Here is a 22266-nt window from a genome sequence, read left to right on the forward strand (position 1 = left end):
GCAGATGAATATCATTTGTTTGTGAAAAAAAAAAAAATAAATTCTTCCAAGATCTCTTCCATACTGGCCAGCACAACATAGGGAAAAAATGCTGCCGATCTTTAATGGCTAGTGGCTACTGTGTGTTTTGTGGGAAAATAAAGTGGCAAAATATATGATGGAGAATGGATGAGTTTCATTTGAATCTTTGCGAATTAACCCACCAAATTTACAACCAACCCACCAGAATATTCACAATCCTTTGAATTTATTCCCCTATTTTCTGATTCTGCAGATCACGCACAAATCTTACAGGTGGACAAGCATTGGTAACCATTTGTGTATTCATTCTTCTGTACACTCCAAATAATGAGCTAGAACAACACGACACCTGGCACACACAAACCTCAATACAAAGAATTGAATGAGTAAACACAGAAGTCAGAAGAATAAATGTATCCCTTGCTCATTTATGGAAATGGACTCACACAAGAAAGAGCACTGTATTCAATACAAGGAAAGGTCACCTGTTACACATGGAGTGAATGAGATGTTAACAACTACGAGGTCGATCGGGAAAAACCCGTTTAGGCTAAGGGATTAAAATCCTTTACTATATTTATGTCTGTATGCGCTTAAAATGTCCATACAGCTACATATTTGTGTAGAATATCAGATTATTACTTAGTGTTAGCTAAATGTACCCATGGATGCATACGTTCATGTTCAAATATTGTTTTAACCTTTTTCATAATATACAATAATGAAATGCATTAAACAGACTGACAGTGTAAGCTCTTCACATACAATACATCAAAATTAAGAGATTCTACATTAGTTTCCTCTCACGACAGAGTGCAAATCAGATGCTTCACGACATTTTTTAAGGTTAATTGCTCTTCTCAACACTCCATTTACATACACAACCCATTGCCCCCCTTTAAAAAAAACAAATCACAAAAAAAAAAAATCTTAGTGATATAAGTAGCCTTAAATATATGGAATGTGAAATAAAACAAATGTGGTCCGATTATTTTCTTCGACAATACAAATAAAAATGAAGTCCTTCATTGCAGTTTAAGGAAAATAATTTAAAAGGCGTAACTTTTTTTTTTCTTTCTTTACATAAGCTTGTGTGTAGACCACAATAAACTAGTAAGGAACTTAAGGAGAGATGGATGGACAGCTGTGGGCAGGAGGGCTTTACATGCCATAGCCAAAGCCTGGCTGTGCGGGTTGGCCGTAGCCAGGTGCCGTGGGGTATCCGTAGCCATAAGACTGCTGTGGGGGTACTGCGACATTGGGACCTGCAGTGAGCATCAGCTGGGGTGTGCCTGGGAAAAATGATTAAACACGGTTAGGCACACAAAAACAATCTACATCAGGTTGATCCTCTTATTTAAAATGATTAGCATGCAATTCAGACTACTGAACATTTGTAATAGCTGCATTTACATGGACCCTAATAATCTGTTTGTAATCAAATTAGTAGCACAGCTGGAATAAAAAAAGTCACATGGGTGCTTTAAACCTTTTCAGTTTGACAGGACATGTCAAAACTTGAAGCTGAAACTGGAAAGTTCTGCACATGTGCAATGTTGTATGACGCACAGAATTAGCTGCCGTTCTTCAAGTGGAGCAGGACAACGTCCCACCAGTTCTTGTTTCGGACTCTAATCCACAGACGCCTTGTTTTAGGCACAGGGAAGGGGTGTTTTTACTGCTTGACAAATATCAGCACCATGGCACAAAGTTTCATGTGCTCGTTGTCTCCTAATTAGACCCCGAAAAACTAATATTAAGGGTACGTTTACACTACAACAATGTCCTTAAAACGGAAAAAACAATTCTTTGCGTTTTTCGCATGCAGGCGGCAACGTTGTCAAAACGATCCCGTTCAACACGGTCCACGGATTTGCAAAAACAGTTAAAAACACTGTATTATTCATGCCAGGCCAGTAGTTGGCGATGTCACTGTAAAGATAAACTACACACCTACAGGCTGAACATGTAATACGCATGATGTCACCATTTTTGTAGTTTACACTGCATTTTTTAAGAAACCAGTTTTCAATAATTTTGGTTTTCAGCTCCCCAAAATGCTCAAAATGCATAAGAAGGGTGCCGTGTAAATGTATGCTTTGTAGCCCTCAATCGGGTCATAGGGTCTATATGACCCCAATCGACTTTTAATTAAGGTTCCCTTCATCTCAATGGAATAAGATTTTGTGACTTTTCATACATTATCTATCTATACACACACACACACACAAAAACTGGGCTTGATTTGGTTGTTCTGAAGGTATGTAAAAAAAATTTTTTACACTTCTGGTATTCGGGGTCAATATGACCCCACATTGAAATGAATGGGTAATGTGGAAAAAACTAAATCTATTTTCTTCATGTGTCAAAAAAAAAAAAAAAAATCTGGCATAAATCTGAAATTTTTTACACAGAAATGAAGGCCTAGTACTAGAGCATAAATGCAATGTAGCATAAAAAAATTATCTTGCTAATGCTAAAGCTAATGGTATAGTTGAGGAATTGTGTGGTATATGGATACAAAAGTACTTTACATCTCCAAAAACACAGCATTAATGAATAGATGAGAAGTAAACAAAAAAATTATATATTATTTTTATGATTAAAAATGTATATTTTTTGTACAAATACTCAATCAATTGTTGGGGTCATATAGCCCCCGAAGCCCAGAAGTGTAAACGGGAAACGAAGATCATTTGAAGGATAAAACAAAGGATGATGGTTAGTATGTGACAATGGTTATCAAAGGATGGTTATCAACCATCAAAAGATGATGGTTAGTATGTGCAGGAAACTCTATTGTTTTGTGCACGTCAAAAGATTAAACTTATTTGAAGCATGTGACATAAACAAGTCATCACCTTCAACATCAACTTAATTAGCATTGGTGTAAACACTACATTCAGATTCAACAGTCGGAATGATTTCAATCTGATTGAAACAAAAGTTGTCCATGTAAATGTTGCTAATGATTCTGTGCATATTTGAAATATTAAGGTTGCTGTAGATATTTTTAAGTGAAATATTACATAATATATGTAAATTAAATACAAAATTAAGACAAAAACAAACCAATCAAAACACACCACAAAAGCCAAACAAAGCTAAACACAAAAAAAGCGAAATGTATTATTTAGATAAGCAAAATATAAAAAAATAAAATTAGATGAAGGGGCAGTACAAGGGTCTTACCATAGACAATGGGTTGTGCCTCCGTGAGCTGCTCTTCCTCTTTCCTCAAAGACTCAGAAGCATCCAACTTATCAACCTGAATGAAGAAGAGCGAGAAAGAAGGAGAAAAGAGGAAAAGTGAGAAGAGATAAATATCCTGAAGAAAGGGGGTAATGACTGATGGATGGGACCATTCATGGGAGATGCATAAAGCCAAGCTTAATACAAGCTGCACACGCTTTCAAAGCAGGTCTCGGGGCACAAGCTTCTTGCCAAGGCACTCCATACCCGATGACAAACCACTGAAATAAGCATCCTCTATTAGTCTATGCTATGCTTTATATTTCCTCAACGATTCAGTCAGTAACAAAAGACATGGTACTAATAGTAGATGGTCCCCCATACAGTCAGTCAGTATCCTATTATTTAACACTGCATACTCTATGTAGAAAACAGAACCCTCTTAAGTTGCGGTCACATTTGCAAAATATCTGGGAAATTTCACAGACAGAGAAAATAAGTCCATTGTCAAGTGTGTCAAAGCATAAATTACAGCTCGCACATAAACTAAGCAGCCATTGGTCAGTACAGTGAAGTCTAATGACCAACTAGACCTAATGCGAAATAAATCTGTGTGGGGAAATCCTTCGTCCTCGCATGAAACTCCCAAACGCATAGATTCCTATTAATATGACTGGATTTCTTCCGTGAAATTCGCAGAATGACAGTAAATGTGACCGCACCTTTAGGCAAACCGAAGGTCTAACTTGATGCCAAGAAATGCAGCGTGAATATTTAAACGGGAGGATGCTGGACAGATTGGACAGATTCTCTGAAAGATGCCCCTGTGAGGGAAAGGAAGTCATTGCAAAATGATAAAAGTCCTATAGGTATCTAACCACCATCTGATATGGCTGATAAACATAACCAATAAGCAAGTAAAAGCCAAGTTACAAATTGGTAGTCTTACCAATCCTTGAGTGATTTCAATTATGATTTAAAGCAACAGTTCACCTAAAAAGTGCAATTCTGTCCTTATCACCCTCATTTCGTTTTAAATCTGTTACATTTTTTCCCCATGGAACACAAAAAGAATACTCCTGAAGAATGTTCAAGCTGTTTTTTCACATATAATGAAAGGTTATTGAGCTTCAAGTACAATAAAAGTGGGTAACTCTGAAATCAGATGTTAACTTTGTATGAGGAACAGAAAAAAAAAAGAAGTAAATTCTATTGTACATTTTATTTTATGGCAAAAAGCAGCTGGATTATTCTTCAAAAAGGTTTGGACTGACTTGAATGCGACTAATAATTACAGAATTTGAATTTTTGGGTGAACTATCCCTTTAAAAGTTAAAAAGGCATTTGGGTTCAGTTCTCTACATAGAGCTGGTGTCAATATTTAAAAGTTATATAATTTAAAAAAGGTTAAAAGAATTATGTTGTTGAGTAGGCTTAAAAGAGATCGGCAGGTCGAAGTTTCGTTGAGAGGGAGAAATCATGCCACAGGTGTAGTTTGTTATTCCTATGTTAAAAAGTGTGCATGAGAGAAAGGCAGAGTAAGAGTGAAGGTGTGACGGGGTGAGAGATGGTTTATTCAGCCATTCACGGCTTCCAGAGGCAGGCAAAGCCAACAGCCACGATCCCTGACCGTACAAGGGTGCTACTAACACGGTAAAACACATGCTTGTAAAGCATCTACAGCAAACACTGGTTTTATATTTGTGAAGGACCACACTTTCTCAAAGCTGTCGCTAGAGTGTAGCTTGAAAGCAAAATCGAGCAACCATGCACCACTATGTCCGAGACAAAAACATTTAAATTCTGTATTAAAATAAGTGTGAAAGTGTGGTCATTTCATCTAATTTTTAACCAAATTACCTACAACTGAATTAGCTGATGAACATTAACAATCTATAATTATACATTTAAAGAGGAAAAAACTATAGTTGACGAAGACGATCAATGAAAAGACCGTTTAGATCTGTTCATCAGCTAATTCCAGATTTCTACCATCTACAGGTCTGAGGCGAACTACCACAGCGTCTGGCAAACGGATGGCCAGTAGTCTAGAAGAAACTCAAGGGAAGTCTAGTTAAAGTGTGTATTTAAAAGCAGCAGAGTGACATGGGGAGGGAAGAACTCATGCAGATTCTTCAAAGTTTCAGTCTTCCAAACTACAAGGGTTAAAGATGGAATAAGAGTGAACCTTCACCTTTTCCTTAATTGCATCAACCTGAAAGGAAATTTAAGAGTGGCAGCTTAAGAAAAAAAGCAAACTTAACAGTCCAGCATTGCAAAAAGCAGGTAGAGCACAAATGTTAAAAGAAATTTACAGCGGGAAATCATAGAAGATACAAATCAAAATGTCCTCCCTGTTACTCCATTAGCTGTTTAAAAGAATGAATGATCATTACCTAGTGTAACTATGAATCTAAGCTTAAAAAAAAAAGGTCTTGTTATGCTGATGGAATATTCTTCATGAATAAATGTGTGGTCTAAACATGTTCATGAATGATAGAAGAATTAAAACTTCATAAAACTTAAAGGGATACTCCACTTTTTTTTTTTTGTTGCTCATTTTACAACTCCCCCAGAGTTAAACAGTTGGGTTTCACCGTTTTCAAATCCATTCAGCCGATTTTCTGTCATTTAAAAGAATATCAGTAATCAGACAGTTTCTGGTCCCATTGACTTCCATAGTAGTAAAATGAGCCTATTTCCAAAAAAAGTGGAGTATCCTTTTAATATGCAGTAGCATGTAGAAATCATCAAATTATTCGATATGGAAAGATGGCACTAAAATCAAGCGAGCAGCCTACCTACACTATCATTTAAAAATGTGTGGTCAATGCGATTTTTAGTTAAAAAAATGTGATTTTATAGACATATGTAATATTATGAATGTCTAATTTAAATAAATGCTTTTCTTTTTAACTGTCAAAAACCCCGTTTTTAACCCCCTTAAGCTGAACTAACAAAAATCCCGCAACATGATAGGATTTAATAGGGGAAACTGCATAAACGGGAGTAAAATAAACAATCATCTTGTTAAATTCAGTTGAACTCGACAGTGTTCCTCACAACTCACCAAAGAACAAGTTGTCCATGGACATTGACATGGGTTTCCTGACCTTTATATGTATCTGATTTAGACGCCGGGGAAATACATAGACTAAAGCCTGTGAATGCTTTATCGGCTAGACAAAACTATAAATACAATATAGGTAGATCTAAATCGTGACAATCACTTATATCATTGTTATATATCGTCATATTGCCTAAAACTTGTTAAAGCACTAAGGCATTATAGACATAACATTATGACTTTGTGTAAAGTTGCTTGAAATGTTAATGTGTATGTGGGTTTTGTACAGCTATACAAATAAATTTGAGGCTTGGTCACAGTTCATGCTTGGATATTCTAGTTATTTCAATCTATTTTGTAGAAACTTAGAACACATTGACAAAAACTTTAGTTACGCAGAATATAAGATGGTAAATATTTAATTGAGTTGTCAATACAATTATGACCTAGGGTATGATTTTACCCCAAAATTCAACATGTCTGACACAAAACAGTAACAGCAAATCTACGTTTCGCTGCCACAGTAGTTTCTGTGAATTTGCTTCCCTTTCCTGTAGCTTTCAGCAGTCTGTAGAAGACAGCTTCGATTTCTTGTTGAATCTATTTGTAGTCAATCGCAAATCTTTTCCATTTTAGATGTGTTTTGTGTGTGTTATTCGAGGCATTCACATCGAACACCATTGCTGCCACTCAGTGGGTGTAACCACAGTGACATGCCAATCAGAGACGTTATATTTAGTCAGAATCCACTCACCACTCAAAATTAGGAATTTTTTGGATGCCTGTGAATCCTCTCATTAAAGGGTTAGTTCAAAATGAATTTTCTGTCATTAAATACTTACCCTTGTGTCATTCCGCAAAACCTTCGTTCATCTTCGGCAATTGCAAGGACGTTGCTGTCTATGGCTGGAAATCTCTCAGATTTCATCAAAAAAAAATATCTTAATTTGTGTTCTGAAGATGAACAAAGGTCTTACGAATTTTAAACAACATGGAAAGACATTACAAGGTTAGTAATTAATGACAGAAATTTCATTTCTGGGGGGAACTAACCCTTTAACATAGACCTAATATATTGATTTTAATGGAGATGAGTGACAGCGCTTTAGTGATTGTAAATGGAGCAGTCTTTGCATGCTTTCTAGGCTATATATAATCCATTGAATTAAAGTTTGTTTTTTCATGCTGCTAAGAGGACTGGCGGCCCAAAATTTTGGAAGTGAAATCTACATATAAATGTGCGATTTACTCTCAAAATGACATTGTGATAACTAGCACGGGACAAAAACATGGCATGACCAAACAGATACACGTTATGTAAATGCATACTAACAAATAAATAAATAAATATAATTGTATCAATATATTTTTGATATTCCAATTATTTGTAAAACTAATGACTCACTGTACATTGCTATTCTGCTTATGGTAGCAGCTTCGCTTACAAATCACATTAGCACTTTACTAGAGAACCCACACTAATTTCACAAACCCATTGATTTAATTCTTAAATTGTTCCTATTTAGTTCTAGTAAATTTTAAGCTAAGTTTTAAGTGAATGTTTAATTGTCCATCTGAATTTTTAACGACCTTGAATTAAAGTTTTGTTTGTTTTCTATCTCAATTATATGCTTTATGATGCATACATCTCAATTCTAACAATGAAAAGTAATATACAGACAATGATGCATGTGCAAAAACAATAACATGCATAATTATAATCTACTAACATAATATAACTATCACAATATGGTTGTTTCTATTAATATTGCAGGCTATATGCTTAATGTGTAGCTCTGTTTTACACATTTTGTATTGGGGGCGCCTGCTCCATGCCTCTATCGCCTAAGGGGTCCTTGCCCTGAGAAACGTTGAAGACCACCATCAGACCCAGCGGATCCTCTAGATGGGGGCTCACCTTGGAGAGGTACTCCCTCATGACCTGGATGAAGTAGGGCATGGAGAAGTCCATGAGGTTGTGCCTCCACGCGGTCTCCAGCACCACGTCAGGCCTCAGCAGGTCGTAACAGGTGAACAGGCAGGCGGCAAAACACTCTTTCTTGTCATCCTGCAAGAACCACTGCAGCAGCTCCTCGGCCAGCTCTGTGTCCTTTGACTCTGAAGCGTACTGCATCGCGTCCTGTGAAAAAGCGACAAAAAAATACGATTTAGTTAACTGTCCTGCAAAAAAAAAATTGGGGCCAGGGGACTGAAAAGGAGTGCTAGGAGAGGAGGTCTGTAGATATTAATAACTGTACAGGTAGGTAGAAAAAGAACATAATAATGTTACTTAATTGAAATTATATATTTATATATATATTAAGGCTGTCAAACGATTAATCGCATCCAAAATATGCACATGTATGTGCACTGTGTGTAATTATTTTGTATATATATAAATAGATAAATGCATGTATATTTAAGAAAAAAAATATTTATATGTAAAATATTTTTATTTATATATATAATATACATTTTATCTAAATCTATATACAGTATATACATGAAAATATTGCTGAAATATATACAAGCATGTTTGTGTATTTATATATATAAAATAATTATACACAGTGCACCCATATATATTATGTAAGCACAAACTTTTATTTTGGATGCGATTAATCACGATTAATCGTTTGACAGCCCTAATATATATATATATATACATGTTTATATTTAGTTTAATAAAATAATAATAATAAATATAATATAATATATATAATGTCTTAAATTTCCACATGGAGGTCCCTCACATATAATCACTTTTAGGGGTTCATGACATCTAAAATACTAAAAATCCATGGTATAAGAAACGGTTGGCTAAGGGTGAGACCTTGTAGAGTTTGTCTTTCTTGCAGAGCTCCACGCTCTGCTTCCAGCGGTTGTTGCCTTTGAACAGGTAGGCGGCGATTCGCCTGAACTCGATGAGTTCATGCTTCTCCAGGCTCTGAGCCAGAGATATGTTGTCGAAGTTGTCGTAGGCATCGATGGATGTGCGCAGAGCCTGTGAAAAAAGAAACAAAAAAGACGAGATTGCAAAGCTGCTAACCAAGAGACTGTTTATCAAATGACTGTCCATTGATATATACCAGATAATCCTCCTCTGTGATGAAGAGATTATTTAGTGCCTCGTTTACAGCCTTGTTGTTGTGGTTCTGTACAGATCTCAGGTAAGCTTTCACCAACGGCAACTGCTTGACCTAAAAGAAACGAATCAAAATGATTGAATCTTTCCTAGCTGAAAACAACCAACTGGTTGTAACAGTAAGCAAAAGTTTATACCTTGCTGAAGAAATTGACGGCACGAGTGTGGTCAAGACGTGGGGACAGTACGATCAACAGGTCGTTCAGTAACAGCGGTTTAAACTCCAGGTAAAACTGGACGGCTTTGTAATACAGCTCAACGTTAGCCACCTGCAACAAAAACGTACAAAAACAGTTCACTTCCTTTACCTGCTCTGTGGCCGATAAAAAAAAACTACTTTTTGAAATGAATGCAAGCAAACAAAGTTTGAACCAAAGGCGTAAAGTGAGACAATACCTTGGTTATGATGTCCTTGAACTGGCTCTCCTTCCAGGCATCTGCAGGATGGTTCATCATGGTGATGATAGCATTATCATACTCCTCATATTTATCATACAGGAATACTAGTTCACCCCACAGGTGCGCCTGCTCAGCTGCCCTCAAAACCTGAACAGATACATTTGTTCCATCAAATCAATACTGAGATATGCAAAATACATAGAGAGTGCCTAAATAGATGGATATTATGTGTTGCTATTTTTAATGAGAGTTTGTTCGGCCTCAGAAATATAAACTCAATTTACATGAATATATATTCTAAGCAGAGAGACATTTCAGAGTGGTTTTAGTTCACCGACCTTGGGAATGTTGACTCTGGACCAGAAGAGTTCCAGGTGCTCCCTCATCTTTTGTGGTTTGAATTTAGAGTACAGGATGGCCAGTTCTGTGAACATGCCCATGTGAGCGCGCTCCAAGCCCAGCGCCGCCTCCAGCATGGTGATCAGCTCCTCGAAATAGCCACGGTCCTGATGGAGCAACAACAAACATCAATCAGCCCTGCTGGACTCCAAGATGGACAGATACTGGGGTTATTTTAGGGCTGGGCGGTATATTAAGTTTGTACGATATTCAATATATTTTTTATAAGGCAAATTCCATTAATATTGATATACAGTAGCTTGATATTATGACTGCATCTGAATAATAGTGGAGGACACGGAGTGAGCTGCGGTTCGGAAACCGCTTAATCCAATTTGTCCTTAACATGAGACATGCTTTGTAGTAAGGGTTTCAAAATAGCTCATAAGATAGAGTTAACGCATATAGTTAAGCGTAGGTTTCCCCATCAGAAGCTCTAACAGATACTTGGATGCGGATGCATTTGAGGTGTGGTGTTTTCCTCAGTGCATGACTTAAATTTCACAGGTATATTCTCTATCTGTAAATGTTACAGGTATATTTTCTATCTTTAAATGTTACAAAGTCATGAAAATATTTCCGTTTTGCTGTCAGGATTGGACTTCTTATGCAAGCAAGTCTCCGCTAAACATCACAGACTTCAGTGAACAAGCAGCGCCGCGTGCATGCGCACCAAACACACGGAGCGCAATAGAATAGAGCGCAAAAATTCTGACTAAAATATTATTTTGCTCACATATTGATGGACATTAAAAGTGTCATTTGTAGAATTTGAAACCTACAAGTAAGTGTATGTTTTATGTTCTCAGTAACTGTAGTGACTATTGTAATGAGGTAATCAAATGAAGGGTAATATAGAAACCATAAGCTCAAATGAGTGAATTTGTGTTCCTCTTACCAGTTTGTTTTTGTTAGCTCAGTGGATTGAACATCTGCTTTAAAAAGAACTTTGTGGATTGTAATGTTGTGTTACATGTTAGGATGCAATGTGATTTTTAAACCTTTTTGTACATGATTACAATCACTATTTGTTTACACAGCCTTCAATATAAACATTGTTAATAGAACAACATTGGGCAAAATGTGAAATAACATTTTTTTAAGTGAATACAGATTTTTTTTTTTTTTTCCCAAATAGAAAAATGCAGAAAATACCGAGATATATACCGTAAATCGCCATTCAGCCGAAAAATTGAGAGATATGATTTTTTGGCCATATTGCCCAGCTCAAGGTTCCTCTGAAAGCAAAAACTAAAATGTTCCTCCTGGCAAATTCATTTCCATGGTTTTTCAAGTTGTTTGTGTTTACTAGATAAGGGTTTTAAAAAAAAACATCATGGCAATTATTACACTAATACATTCTGTTTTGTTTATAATCCTATAGTATTTTTAGTTTTATGTTTGTAAATGAAATTTAAAAGTATTACAGTAAATATAGTTTTAAAAATATATTCACTATAGAACATTCCTTAATATTTCCAGGTTTTCCATGACTGTGGGAATCAGGTTAATTTTTCATCTCAAACCAAATGAAATCGCCAAATTCTCAGCCTAACCTGGTAGTAGTTGATGAGCTCCTCAAGTTCATCAGCATGAACGACAATATGTAATCCACACATCTGAGCCAGACGAAACTCCTTCCCGTCAACACAGGCAAAGCAAACCTACGAGCAGAAAACATCTTTGTCGCTAATGCATCACCAATAACTAAAACACAGAATATTAAGCAGCAAAGCAAATGGGATTCGATCTCTCAAAGACAAAGCAGGTAACCTGCCACTAAAAAATATGCTTTGTTACAGTAGGAAAGTGCAAGAAATCTCAGAATGTATAAGCAGACCTCTTTCCAGGTCCTCGTGCTGTTGGCTTTGCGGGCTCCATCGACGGCAGCCTGATACTCCCCAAGATGCACCAGAGTGGAGGCCAGACGCCCGAAGTTAGATACATTGTTATAAAGTAGTTTAGCTGCATCGTACATCTTCTCATCATAGCATCGGTCACCAACCTAGACAGAATAAGAGCAAAATACATTATAAATTAGCAATATTTATAGCAATATTTATTTTTTACCCTATTTCCAAGGGCTTATTTTTTTCCTTCTAGTTTCATATCTTACATTTTTCCTTTATATCAGAATAATTACAATAACTGCTGAATATATCAAAACATCCCAAATATTGCAAATTACAAAAATTAATACATTATTGAGTCATTTTCACCCACACTTTGAATTTCAGAGAGTGTCACTTTGGTGGCATTTTAGGCCCCATTAATTTCTGTCAATAGACTCTTACTTGTTGAATGTGTGCGTTGTTTGGCCCGTTGATAAACTCCTCCAGTTCAGCTAGACGGTTAGTCTTGGCCAAGGCAAAGATCAGCTCTGTCTCTACGTAAGATTCTCTGGCCTTCTTACGAGCCATCTGCAGAAACTTGACCAGATCCTCCCAGTTGCCTGAGAACAAAACAACAATTAGTTCAATACTAGACCATTTCCCAAATTTATAAACACCTTACCTTGAACGTTGAACGTTATGGATTTAGTCATTTTTTGTGGTTCTTACCACTTTGGGCTGCAGCTTGTCCCACTTCCATGTAGGCTGAGGGATCGTCAGCTTTGATGTAAGAGTCAATAGCCTCTTTCACCAGCCCCTTTTGCAGCTGTGCTTTAGCCAGCTGACTCCACACGGCCGGCTCATTACACCGCTCCGCAAACTCATAGGCCCGGTCCAGATTCCCAATGTGCTCGATAAGAACCTACAGTCAAGAAAAATATCGGCTGATTTGAAACAAGGAAGCGCAAGTAAGACTCTATGCAATTAAGTCCATGTACCTGTGTAGGATCTATTTCAGAGATAAGATGTACCTGCACTGCTGATGTGTTCACATCGAACTTCCTGAAGATCGCAAAAGCCTCCTCGAAGAGCTCATTGCTAATGGCGATGTTAGCGATGTCCGGGGCGTCGTAGTTGTCGAGGCGGTTGATGTACTCCATGACACGTGTGCGGTCAGCTTTGATGGCCGTCAGGATCAGGAGATTCTGCAGGTTCCTGGGACACAAATAATGGAAAAGCAAATGTTTAACACCCAAAATCATTTTATCTGTCCCCTCTCAAATGTTTCTACCGGATTAAATTACCGGTGTTCGCTGAAAACGGAGTTGTCCAGGACGATTTTCTCCAGGAGCTCAATGAGTTCATTGGGTAGGTCAGCAGTCATGAAAGCTTTGACAGTAACTGAGACTTCCTCAGGGTCCTGGGTCTCAGAAAGTGCAGTCTGCACAACCTGTTGTGGGTGGAAAGATAAACTGAGTTTAATCTTTACGTTTGAAGCACCTTTTGCCGTTATAACTTTATAGTGTACTTAGAAGTCAACATGAAACCAAAACTGGGCCCATTTTCTTTCTTATTAACAATGCTAATCCTAGTCTTTCAGCAAACAAGCTGAAACAATGTTCCTTTTCTGAAGAGATCACCAATCCCTCTCATCTTTTAGCCCCTCCCTTTCAATTATTTGGTTACGTTATTGGTGTGTCACACACGTTTCACAATCCAAACAATTCTTTTTTTATATTGTTGCATTCTACTAGGAAAAGTGGCATTAAGGAGATAAAATGGGTTGTGATAAGAGCTTCATGTTGACTTCACTGTAATTTTCTAATCTGCACCTGATCGATTAGGGGTCTCCTGTAAGGGTTGGTTTCCAGAAGCACACTAGCCCACAGCTCGGGGTCCTTACGACGCACAAGGTATCGGGACAGACTCTTGAAGAGTGAGTTCTCATTGCAAACCTATGAATGTAAAAGAAATAAATATTTATAGCAATTTTCTTCCATTTTAGAAGCTAAATATGCAAATAACAAGCTCAGAACGAAATGGCTTAAAATATTCCACTCCAACAAACACTAAAACAAAAGCGCTTTTGTTCCTTACATGGATGAGCTCTTGGTCACACTGTCCTCTCTCATAAGCCACACAGGCCAGATGGGGGTCCCTCTTCTCGCAGTACTTGCCCACCACGCGGCTGTCATAGAAGGGGTTTTCTCTGAGGAAGCGCTCAGGGTTGTTGTTGCTGTCGATGTAAATCTTAGCCAGAGCGTTATGGGTAGCAGGTTCCTCACAGCCCTCGTGAATGCGGGCCTCCAACCATGGCAGAAGCAGCTTCAGTCTGTTATACAGATCAAAACAGTCAATTTTGGACCCACAGCCAAAATCAACAATATAAAACACTGATCATATTGGTTTTGGCCAGGATTCTAGACTAATATGGCAATATGATAAGTGACAGAAAAATTAATCAGCCAATATTGGAGAGTTGGATATTGTTTAGCCCATTTACAGAAGTGTTATTTATATTATATACATATACATTTTATATATATATATATATATATATATATATACACATTATATATATATATATATACATTATATATATATATATATATATATATATATATATATATATATAAAAGTGTAAATATATCAATATATTATGGACTATGGATATTTTGTACTGTTTTTTGAAGAGCTATCTTATGATCAGCAAGGCTACATTTATTTGTAGTGATTTTAACTGACTGATTAAGAACATTAATATTGTGAAAATGTATTATTAAAACAATGTAAAAAATGTCATTTATTCCAGCATTTTCAGCATCATTTCTCCAATCTTAAGTGTCACATGGTCCTTCATAAATCATTATAATTTGCTGATTTGCTGCTCAAGAAACATTTCTTAATATTTTATCATGTTTAAAACAGTTGGGCTGCTTTACTATTTTTCTTTTCTTTTTTTGCATTTTTCATGGGTTCTTTGAAAAATAAATAAAAATTATTTGAACTTAGTAAATGTCTTTACTATCTTTTTTTTTAAAGCGAACAATTCCGATTTATTTTTTCTAGAACAAAAAAAAAAGTATACTTCCATAAATATTTTACTAATTTCTTATTTAAATTGCATTATTTTATTTTTTTTAATTATATTGGCCACGCTGAGGGTCTACATAATGGACATTGAAAAAAAAAAATCCTTAAACTGTGACTTTAATGTCTTAAAGCAGCCATATCAAACCTGTTTCTTTTCTCCACCTCAGCCACAAGCTCATCAGTGGAGAACTGCCCTCTGACCACCAGAATAAGGTTCTTAATGACGTCCTCAGAGCAGTCCACGTCCAGCAGCCCTCCAATCACCACGGGTAAACGGCTGGGGTTCACCTAACAAAAACAGTTTATCACTCAATCAGTCAGTCATTATAATCATCACCCACTTCTACAGGAACAGAGAGCTGGAATGATCGTTGTCATAATCAGGCCTCAAGTACCTTCTGAACGTAGATCTCGATGTACTTCTGCAGGTTGTTGCGGTACAAGTAGAGCACAAGGTCGTGGACAAAGTCAAAGCGGTCACACACAATGATGAGAGGCAGCTGGTCAGTTAGCTTTGCTTCCTGTTAAAGACAAGGTAAATTATTGTTATGAAGAACATAATGCACTATTAAGATGCTTGTTAAAAGCCTTAAAAGAAATTCAAGGGCCCTTCAGGTGTCATACCTTGAGGAAGTTCTTCACACGCTCAGGATCGTAACAGTTGCTCTCTCGACAGATTCTCTCCACTTCTTTGATTTGCCCAGTTTTACAAGCAGCCTGGATGTATTTGAAGTGAACCTCTGGATCCTGGCTGAAGTTCACAATGGAGCCCAGGAAGTAGAACAGACCTGCAAAGTTAATGATAGAACATACTGAGCTTGACATCGGATTCATTTCCATGATTCAGTTCAAACTGTCCATGTCAAAGAATCAATTTAAAACAATTGTTCAATGATTTGTTGGTGTCCTCACTAAAACTCACTTCACCAGTGTTAATATGTTGTATTAAAATTCAGAACGACACCGACAAGGCATTAATAATCATGTTATGGCTAATAACCAATAAATGTCTGATATCAATTTATATATATATATATATATATATATATAATAAAATGAGGAGAATTTAGAACACACAATAAAATACAGAATATAAAACACCACCAATAAAATACAGAATCTTTGATACACTAATAACCAATTTTGTACACAAATACCATGTATCCATACTAAAAATAAATAAATAAAAGATTTATTTTTGTTTACTTGGTAAAAATAGCTGTTTGGTTAAAATTATGGCTCATCTGATTAAAAAAAAAAAAAAAAAAAAGTATCCACCTACCGGTATATAACAAAACATACACGTTTATTATCCTGTCCTATTTTCAGAACATATCAATTGTGATGCATTGAAACTGATTTTAGAATTGTTACCCTCAAAGCTCTTGAAGGATTCAAAAAGCTCTGTGAGGGACTGGGTGGAGAGCTGCTCGTGATACTTGGAGGCCACCTGGACGCAGATCTGGAGGTTCTGCCTGATGTTGGCCGATAGCATGGCTCTCAGACACTCCAGAGAGTCCTCCACAGACAGAGAGCCAAAGAAGTTCACCAGCCACTGCAACCAGAGCAGAACATATTCCCCACCATTAAACACCATGATCAGACATGTTATAGACAACCATCATTATTAGAAAACTGAAATGTATCCAAATCAATAATACAGAAAGATCAGGTCCAAAACCTCAAGCAGACTGTAGGCCTAACCTCTGGGTTGAGCAGGTGGGTGTGAACCACGGCCCGTTTGATGTCATACAGGTCAGTGTAGTGCTCCAGAGCTCTCTGCAGCAGACCTGCCTTCTCACACAGCTGAGCCACATGGGCCCGGTCATAGTGAGTGAACATCTGGTTCCCCAAGATGGCATCTGCCACCTGAATAAGAAAATATAATGACAAAAAACATGTTGTGATACAAAGCTTTGCGCAAATATTTAAGTAAGCGAGGTGTGCGTTGCTGCTGTTTGTAGTGAGCACCTGTGGGGCATGCATCAAGTTCATCTCCAACAGACGAGTCTGCAAAGGACTTTCGGTGGGGCGGTTGTTCTTCAACGCATCCAACAGGAAAGAAGTGCACTGCTGGATCAGGTTATACTCCATAAACACATCCACAATCTGTAGGATTAAAAAAAAATCTTTTCGTAAATAAAAGAAATACAGGGCTCCAAACTACAGGCTAAATTGTGGAAGACCAATTTTGCATGTTATTTTAAATGAAAATAAATGTATATCCGCATACAACTCAAGCTACTGCTACTATCAACTTAAGCTCAAGCAAATGCTACAGTCAACTCAAGCTACTTTCATTTCTGAGACACTAAACATGCAACATTATTAATATTGCATGTGCGGTGCTACCAAATTCATCTGTAGAAACTTGATGGCACTGGTGCCACTGTTCTTATACTAGAGCCTAGAAATATCTTTTTTTTGTCTTCATGTTACGTAATTAAATAGTCATGATTAAAAAAATAAATAAATACAAAATAAACATCAGATGAAATATAATATGCTCTTAGACCTGAGTGATGTCAGCCAGAGGTTCCTCATCTTGAACGAGCATTTGGGAGAACTGCAGTCCTTGTTCTGGACTGATCCGCATGACGTTCCTCAACAGGAAGATCCAATCTGGAGTGTAGCCAACCTGCACACAGATGGCCACGTATTAGAGGAGAGAGCTCAAATTTGAAATCTCTCACACAAATAAAGCTGTTTATGGACCAGTGTAAAATATATTGACAGGAAACACATTTAAACTCACCTTTTTTGCATACAGTACAATTTTCTGGAACTGCCCGGTCTCTGCAAAACACTGGATCACTTTGTTGGGAACATTGGCTCTGAGATAAACGCTAAGAGCAAGAGTTGGATCCACGGACTTCACCAAATCACCCAATTCCTCAGAACACTCCAGCTGCAAAAAGCGAAAATAGCAGGTTATTATCCAAAAATCATTAAAAAAAAATAATAATAATTAAAGACATTAGATATCAGAGGGTATGATAAATTAGTTTCCTTGACCTTTCAGGTTATTTTTATAAAAGGATACCGATTTTTAAAAATCATTTGGATTTAGACTGATTGAACCTGAATATATCAGGAACACAGGTACAGGCTTTGCCAGAAGCTAGTAATATATAGTTTTATATATATATATATATATATATATATATATATATATATATATATATATATATGAAGAGTTCAGATGCAAAAGCCTCTAAATGCCATTTGAAATTTTCTTCTAAAATGACCATTTTTATCAAGCTTGTATATTTAAGTTCAGTAATTTCACTTAAATGACAATTAATAGGTAATCTTCATTGCCATTTAAGTGAAATTACTGAACTTAAATATACAAGCTTGATAAAAATGATCATTTTAGGAGAAAATTTCAAATGGCACTTAGAGGCTTTTGCATCTGAACTCTTCATATATATATATATATATATATATATATATATATACATATAAAGTATTACAAAAACCCACCACTTTACTTCAGAAGGCCTTTATTAACCCCCTGGAGCCGTAATGGATTACTTGTATGATGGATGGATGGGCTTTTTGGAGCTTCAAAAACTATTATAAAGCTTGGAAGAGCCATGATATTTTCTAATTGTGCTCTGATGGTGTTCAGATAAAAGAAGAAAGTGATATACACCTAGGATGGCTTGAGAGACAATTTTTGGGTGAATTATTCCTTTAAGAGATACATCGGTTTTGTCAGATAAGTTGTTTTGTATCTGCATTTTGATCTATTGATGCTTTAGTAATACTGCTTGTTTAACTATCATGCCCATCAAGTATTTACATTTTTAATGCGACTTTGGATCAACTATTATTGCTACATTTTAATTTTCAGAGCAGCATGTACCTTGTCTTCCTTCAGCCATTTCTCCAGGAGCTGTTTGCGGCCTTGCTGCAGGACAGGCCTGCAAAGCTCCAATGACTCAAATTTGTTCAGCTGGCCTTGGTCCAGCAGAATCCCAAAGTACTGCAGCAGGGGAGAAGTCTGACCAGGCTGGGCAGGAACACTCTGGAACCGACGGATGGTGTCTGGGGTGCGCAGAATCCCCTGCAAGAACCCAACAGCCAATCAGAACACTCAATATTTGCCTGACAAAGACTAATGAAGCATCTGGTAGTGTGATGCAGTCTGCTGTACCTTTGGCGCATTGGCAGCCACTTTGGCAGCTTCAGAGTAGCTACCACTAGCAAACAAGTTGTTGAATTTTCGAGCAAAGAGCTCCTCGGCACCTGCCAGATTGTTGCGGACGGCCATCCTGAGGGCTAGATCAGGGTTCTGCAGCACGTTAGTGATGTAAGGGATGATGTTTTCCTCCTCCACGCACACAGACAGTACCTGATAAACAGCACACGACAAACATAATGTGTCAATTTAAAAAGTATTTATTCTCTATTTTAAAATGTATCTATTTCAGGGAGAAAACCCAAAAGATTGGTGATGAGGGAAGAAACATTTTTAGAATAAGAAACTGATCGTTATCCTTTTTTGTAATAACACAATAATTTAAAAGGCTTCAATGACATTCTTATTTATGCATTAACTGAACACCCATAATATACGGCCACAAGCAATTGCTAAGCTACCTTTCTGTATACTACACATCTTTTCTGTGTCAGTTTGTTTGGCTTTCTGAGATAAACAAATCCCTGTGTGCCAAGACCAGCCCAAACCTCTGTTGCATTACCACATTAGTTAGCCACTAATGCTGGCTAATCTCTATTTATAAGCACCTAATTATGCACTGATTGGCTCCAAATTATGCTGATCTGGACCCATACGCATCTAAAGCAACCCTCAGGGTAAGATGAATGGGCTAGTATCCCATTATGCACTTATTTAAGTCTGCAGCAAAACCTGTGACAGAGCTGAAGCGGTCATCAGTCGGCGACCGAAGCCGAGCGAACACATCACAGACTCGGTAAGAGGATTACAGCGGCTGTCTCTACCTCTTACTAAGTGTCACATGCTGTTCTCTCACTGTACGTGTCAAGAGATCAACGAACACTGTTATTTACAGGAACTTCATAGCATCCTTATGCATTATGGACTGCATGCACACAAAAACTTAGGATGGAATAGGGTGATATAGGTAATGTCGATGTTAAAAAAAAACAACAGATTTTTGTTTCCAGGCTTGGATAACAAAATTCATATCCACAACCATGTAATTTTATCTATCTATATACTGTGCATAAACAGTATATTCAATATATCAACCAATCCTAGTTTGTACTGACAGTCTTGTGGTTAGACCAGGGAGGTTTCTCTAATGAGGAGGCGAAAACAGACCGAAGAATAACAATGAGCAGGGGATCACATTTCTACGCTCTCTCTGCATATTTAATGTGACTTGGGTCTGAGCTCCAAAATAATTCATCAACTGATGGCATCCTGTTACAGATGATTACAGAACACAAGCTAGTCTGTTTGCACATGCAGAAGGCAGCTCAAACCAGGACCAACTATACAGAAACAAACCCCTGGTGTGTGTTCAGCTGGTCCATTCAAATGTGCTGACTAAACAACCCTTAACATTCAAGCTAAAAACAAAGCCAATGCACCACTTTTGTCTTACAGTCCACAACAGCAGATAAAGTACCTGTCCCTTCCGGTTCACGCCAATTATTCCAGATGTGGCTTCATGGGGGGCGGTGACAAAAATGGTTTCTCCACTGATCCGGTTCATGTAGATGCAGGTACCCGTCTCAAGGTCATACAAGTGGATGTAGCCATATTTGGTGATGAGAAAGACTACATCATGTTTGGAGCTTATCTAGAACAAGACAAGACAGGAAAACACGAGTGAGTCTCCAATACTAAAAATGAGTTACTGTAATGCCTGGTTCAGATTACACGATTTTTTTTGTCTGTTACGATAGTCACTGTGTTAGATTTCGCGATTTTGACTCCTAAAATCTTGTCATGTCGTGGACAAGACATGTCAGACTACGTTGCTTTAACGGCGCGCGATGTCATCAAGAAGGCGAAACTAGTAGCGAGTGACTTCTGGAAACTAGGGATGCACCGATATGAAAATTTTGGCCGATAATTCTTTATATTTGAAAGCCGATAACCGATATATCGGCCGATAAACTTAAATCCAAATTTTTATCTAATTTTGAGAGCCTGATTACAAAAACAAAAGTCTCACAATTAAATCAATGTCCCAAGCGCACAATTATAATGATGTTCTCATTATAGTGTTGTGTAGCCGATATGACAGATTTGCGTTGCACATGTTGTCCCGAGTCAGATTTTCATTTTTTGAAGAGATTTCAATCATATTTCAAGAAATTCAAAAACATAAACATTTCTCAACAAGTGTCTCAGCTGAAGTGAGATACATTATTTATCGGCTTTAATATATCGGCCAAATTTTCTTACCAGGCCTACCGCATACCGATACCGATATGCTGGCCGATATATCGTGCATCCCTACCGGAAACGAACGTAAACAAACAATGGATGAAGCGGTGAGTGTTGTATTGGATGTTCTGTGTTCAGAAAAAAGTTAAAAAAAGAAAGAAAACCCGACAATGGACACGTTCCTGGATTGCTCGAAGAGGACAGTATGGGCAGTCAATCCTCCAAAGGGAACTTGAGGTAAAATATTGTTTTCTTATATATTTTTACTAGCACAATCGTCTCTCTTTCGTTTCGCCATTTTTGAAAGTCGTGTACGGAAAAGCTTCTGTGCTCCTATTGGTCAACCTCATACATGTGACGGAACATTGTCGTCGACTGTTAAAAAAATTTAACATGTTAGTCTTTTTGTCGTGAAGCATCGCAGACGCAACGTAGGCTGTTGCCCACTATGACACACTATACGAGATGATACGGTCGAATCTTGCGTCCCAACACCGTTGTCGTTTACGAATCCCCACGACACCCTACGCCAAACAGATCGTGCCAAAAACGGGCTAAAATCGTGTAATCTGAACCAGGCACACACACACACTTTTGGTAACAGAAATTGTGTGGTTTGCCCCGCCCCCAATAGACAAATGTGAGCAGAGATGTATAGTAACAAAGTAGAACTACTTAAGGACTGTACTTAAGTACTAAAATGCTGTATCTGTACTCTACTAGAGTA

General features: G+C 37.3%; 1 protein-coding gene across 2 annotated transcripts in view; it reads right to left on the bottom strand.

Annotated features, from left to right (window-relative positions):
- Positions 1–228: 228 nt before the first annotated feature.
- cltcb (clathrin, heavy chain b (Hc)) overlaps positions 229–22266 on the bottom strand; it is a 28703-nt gene continuing 6665 nt past the window's right edge. The window contains exons 6-33 of one of the 2 annotated variants that reach the window (XM_039670583.2): positions 20773–20946; positions 19311–19508; positions 19020–19220; positions 17904–18056; positions 17664–17786; positions 17120–17257; positions 16853–17017; positions 16523–16703; positions 15773–15936; positions 15544–15669; positions 15294–15436; positions 14153–14387; positions 13888–14010; positions 13360–13505; positions 13087–13270; positions 12785–12977; positions 12518–12675; positions 12064–12228; positions 11780–11887; positions 10163–10330; positions 9822–9971; positions 9563–9694; positions 9370–9480; positions 9114–9284; positions 8199–8420; positions 5408–5428; positions 3214–3289; positions 229–1313 (exon numbers count right to left, since the gene is read on the bottom strand). In XM_039670583.2, the coding sequence (XP_039526517.1) occupies positions 1183–1313; positions 3214–3289; positions 5408–5428; positions 8199–8420; positions 9114–9284; positions 9370–9480; positions 9563–9694; positions 9822–9971; positions 10163–10330; positions 11780–11887; positions 12064–12228; positions 12518–12675; positions 12785–12977; positions 13087–13270; positions 13360–13505; positions 13888–14010; positions 14153–14387; positions 15294–15436; positions 15544–15669; positions 15773–15936; positions 16523–16703; positions 16853–17017; positions 17120–17257; positions 17664–17786; positions 17904–18056; positions 19020–19220; positions 19311–19508; positions 20773–20946 (4260 nt within the window). In that variant the 3' untranslated portion in view covers positions 229–1182. The remainder of the gene's footprint in view (positions 1314–3213; positions 3290–5407; positions 5429–8198; positions 8421–9113; positions 9285–9369; positions 9481–9562; positions 9695–9821; positions 9972–10162; positions 10331–11779; positions 11888–12063; positions 12229–12517; positions 12676–12784; positions 12978–13086; positions 13271–13359; positions 13506–13887; positions 14011–14152; positions 14388–15293; positions 15437–15543; positions 15670–15772; positions 15937–16522; positions 16704–16852; positions 17018–17119; positions 17258–17663; positions 17787–17903; positions 18057–19019; positions 19221–19310; positions 19509–20772; positions 20947–22266) is intronic. The other variant, XM_039670585.2, reaches the window with a different exon arrangement.

Source organism: Pimephales promelas, chromosome 16 (genome assembly GCF_988280905.1).
Source record: "Pimephales promelas chromosome 16, fPimPro1.hap1.1, whole genome shotgun sequence".
NCBI classification, from domain to species: domain Eukaryota; kingdom Metazoa; phylum Chordata; class Actinopteri; order Cypriniformes; family Leuciscidae; genus Pimephales; species Pimephales promelas.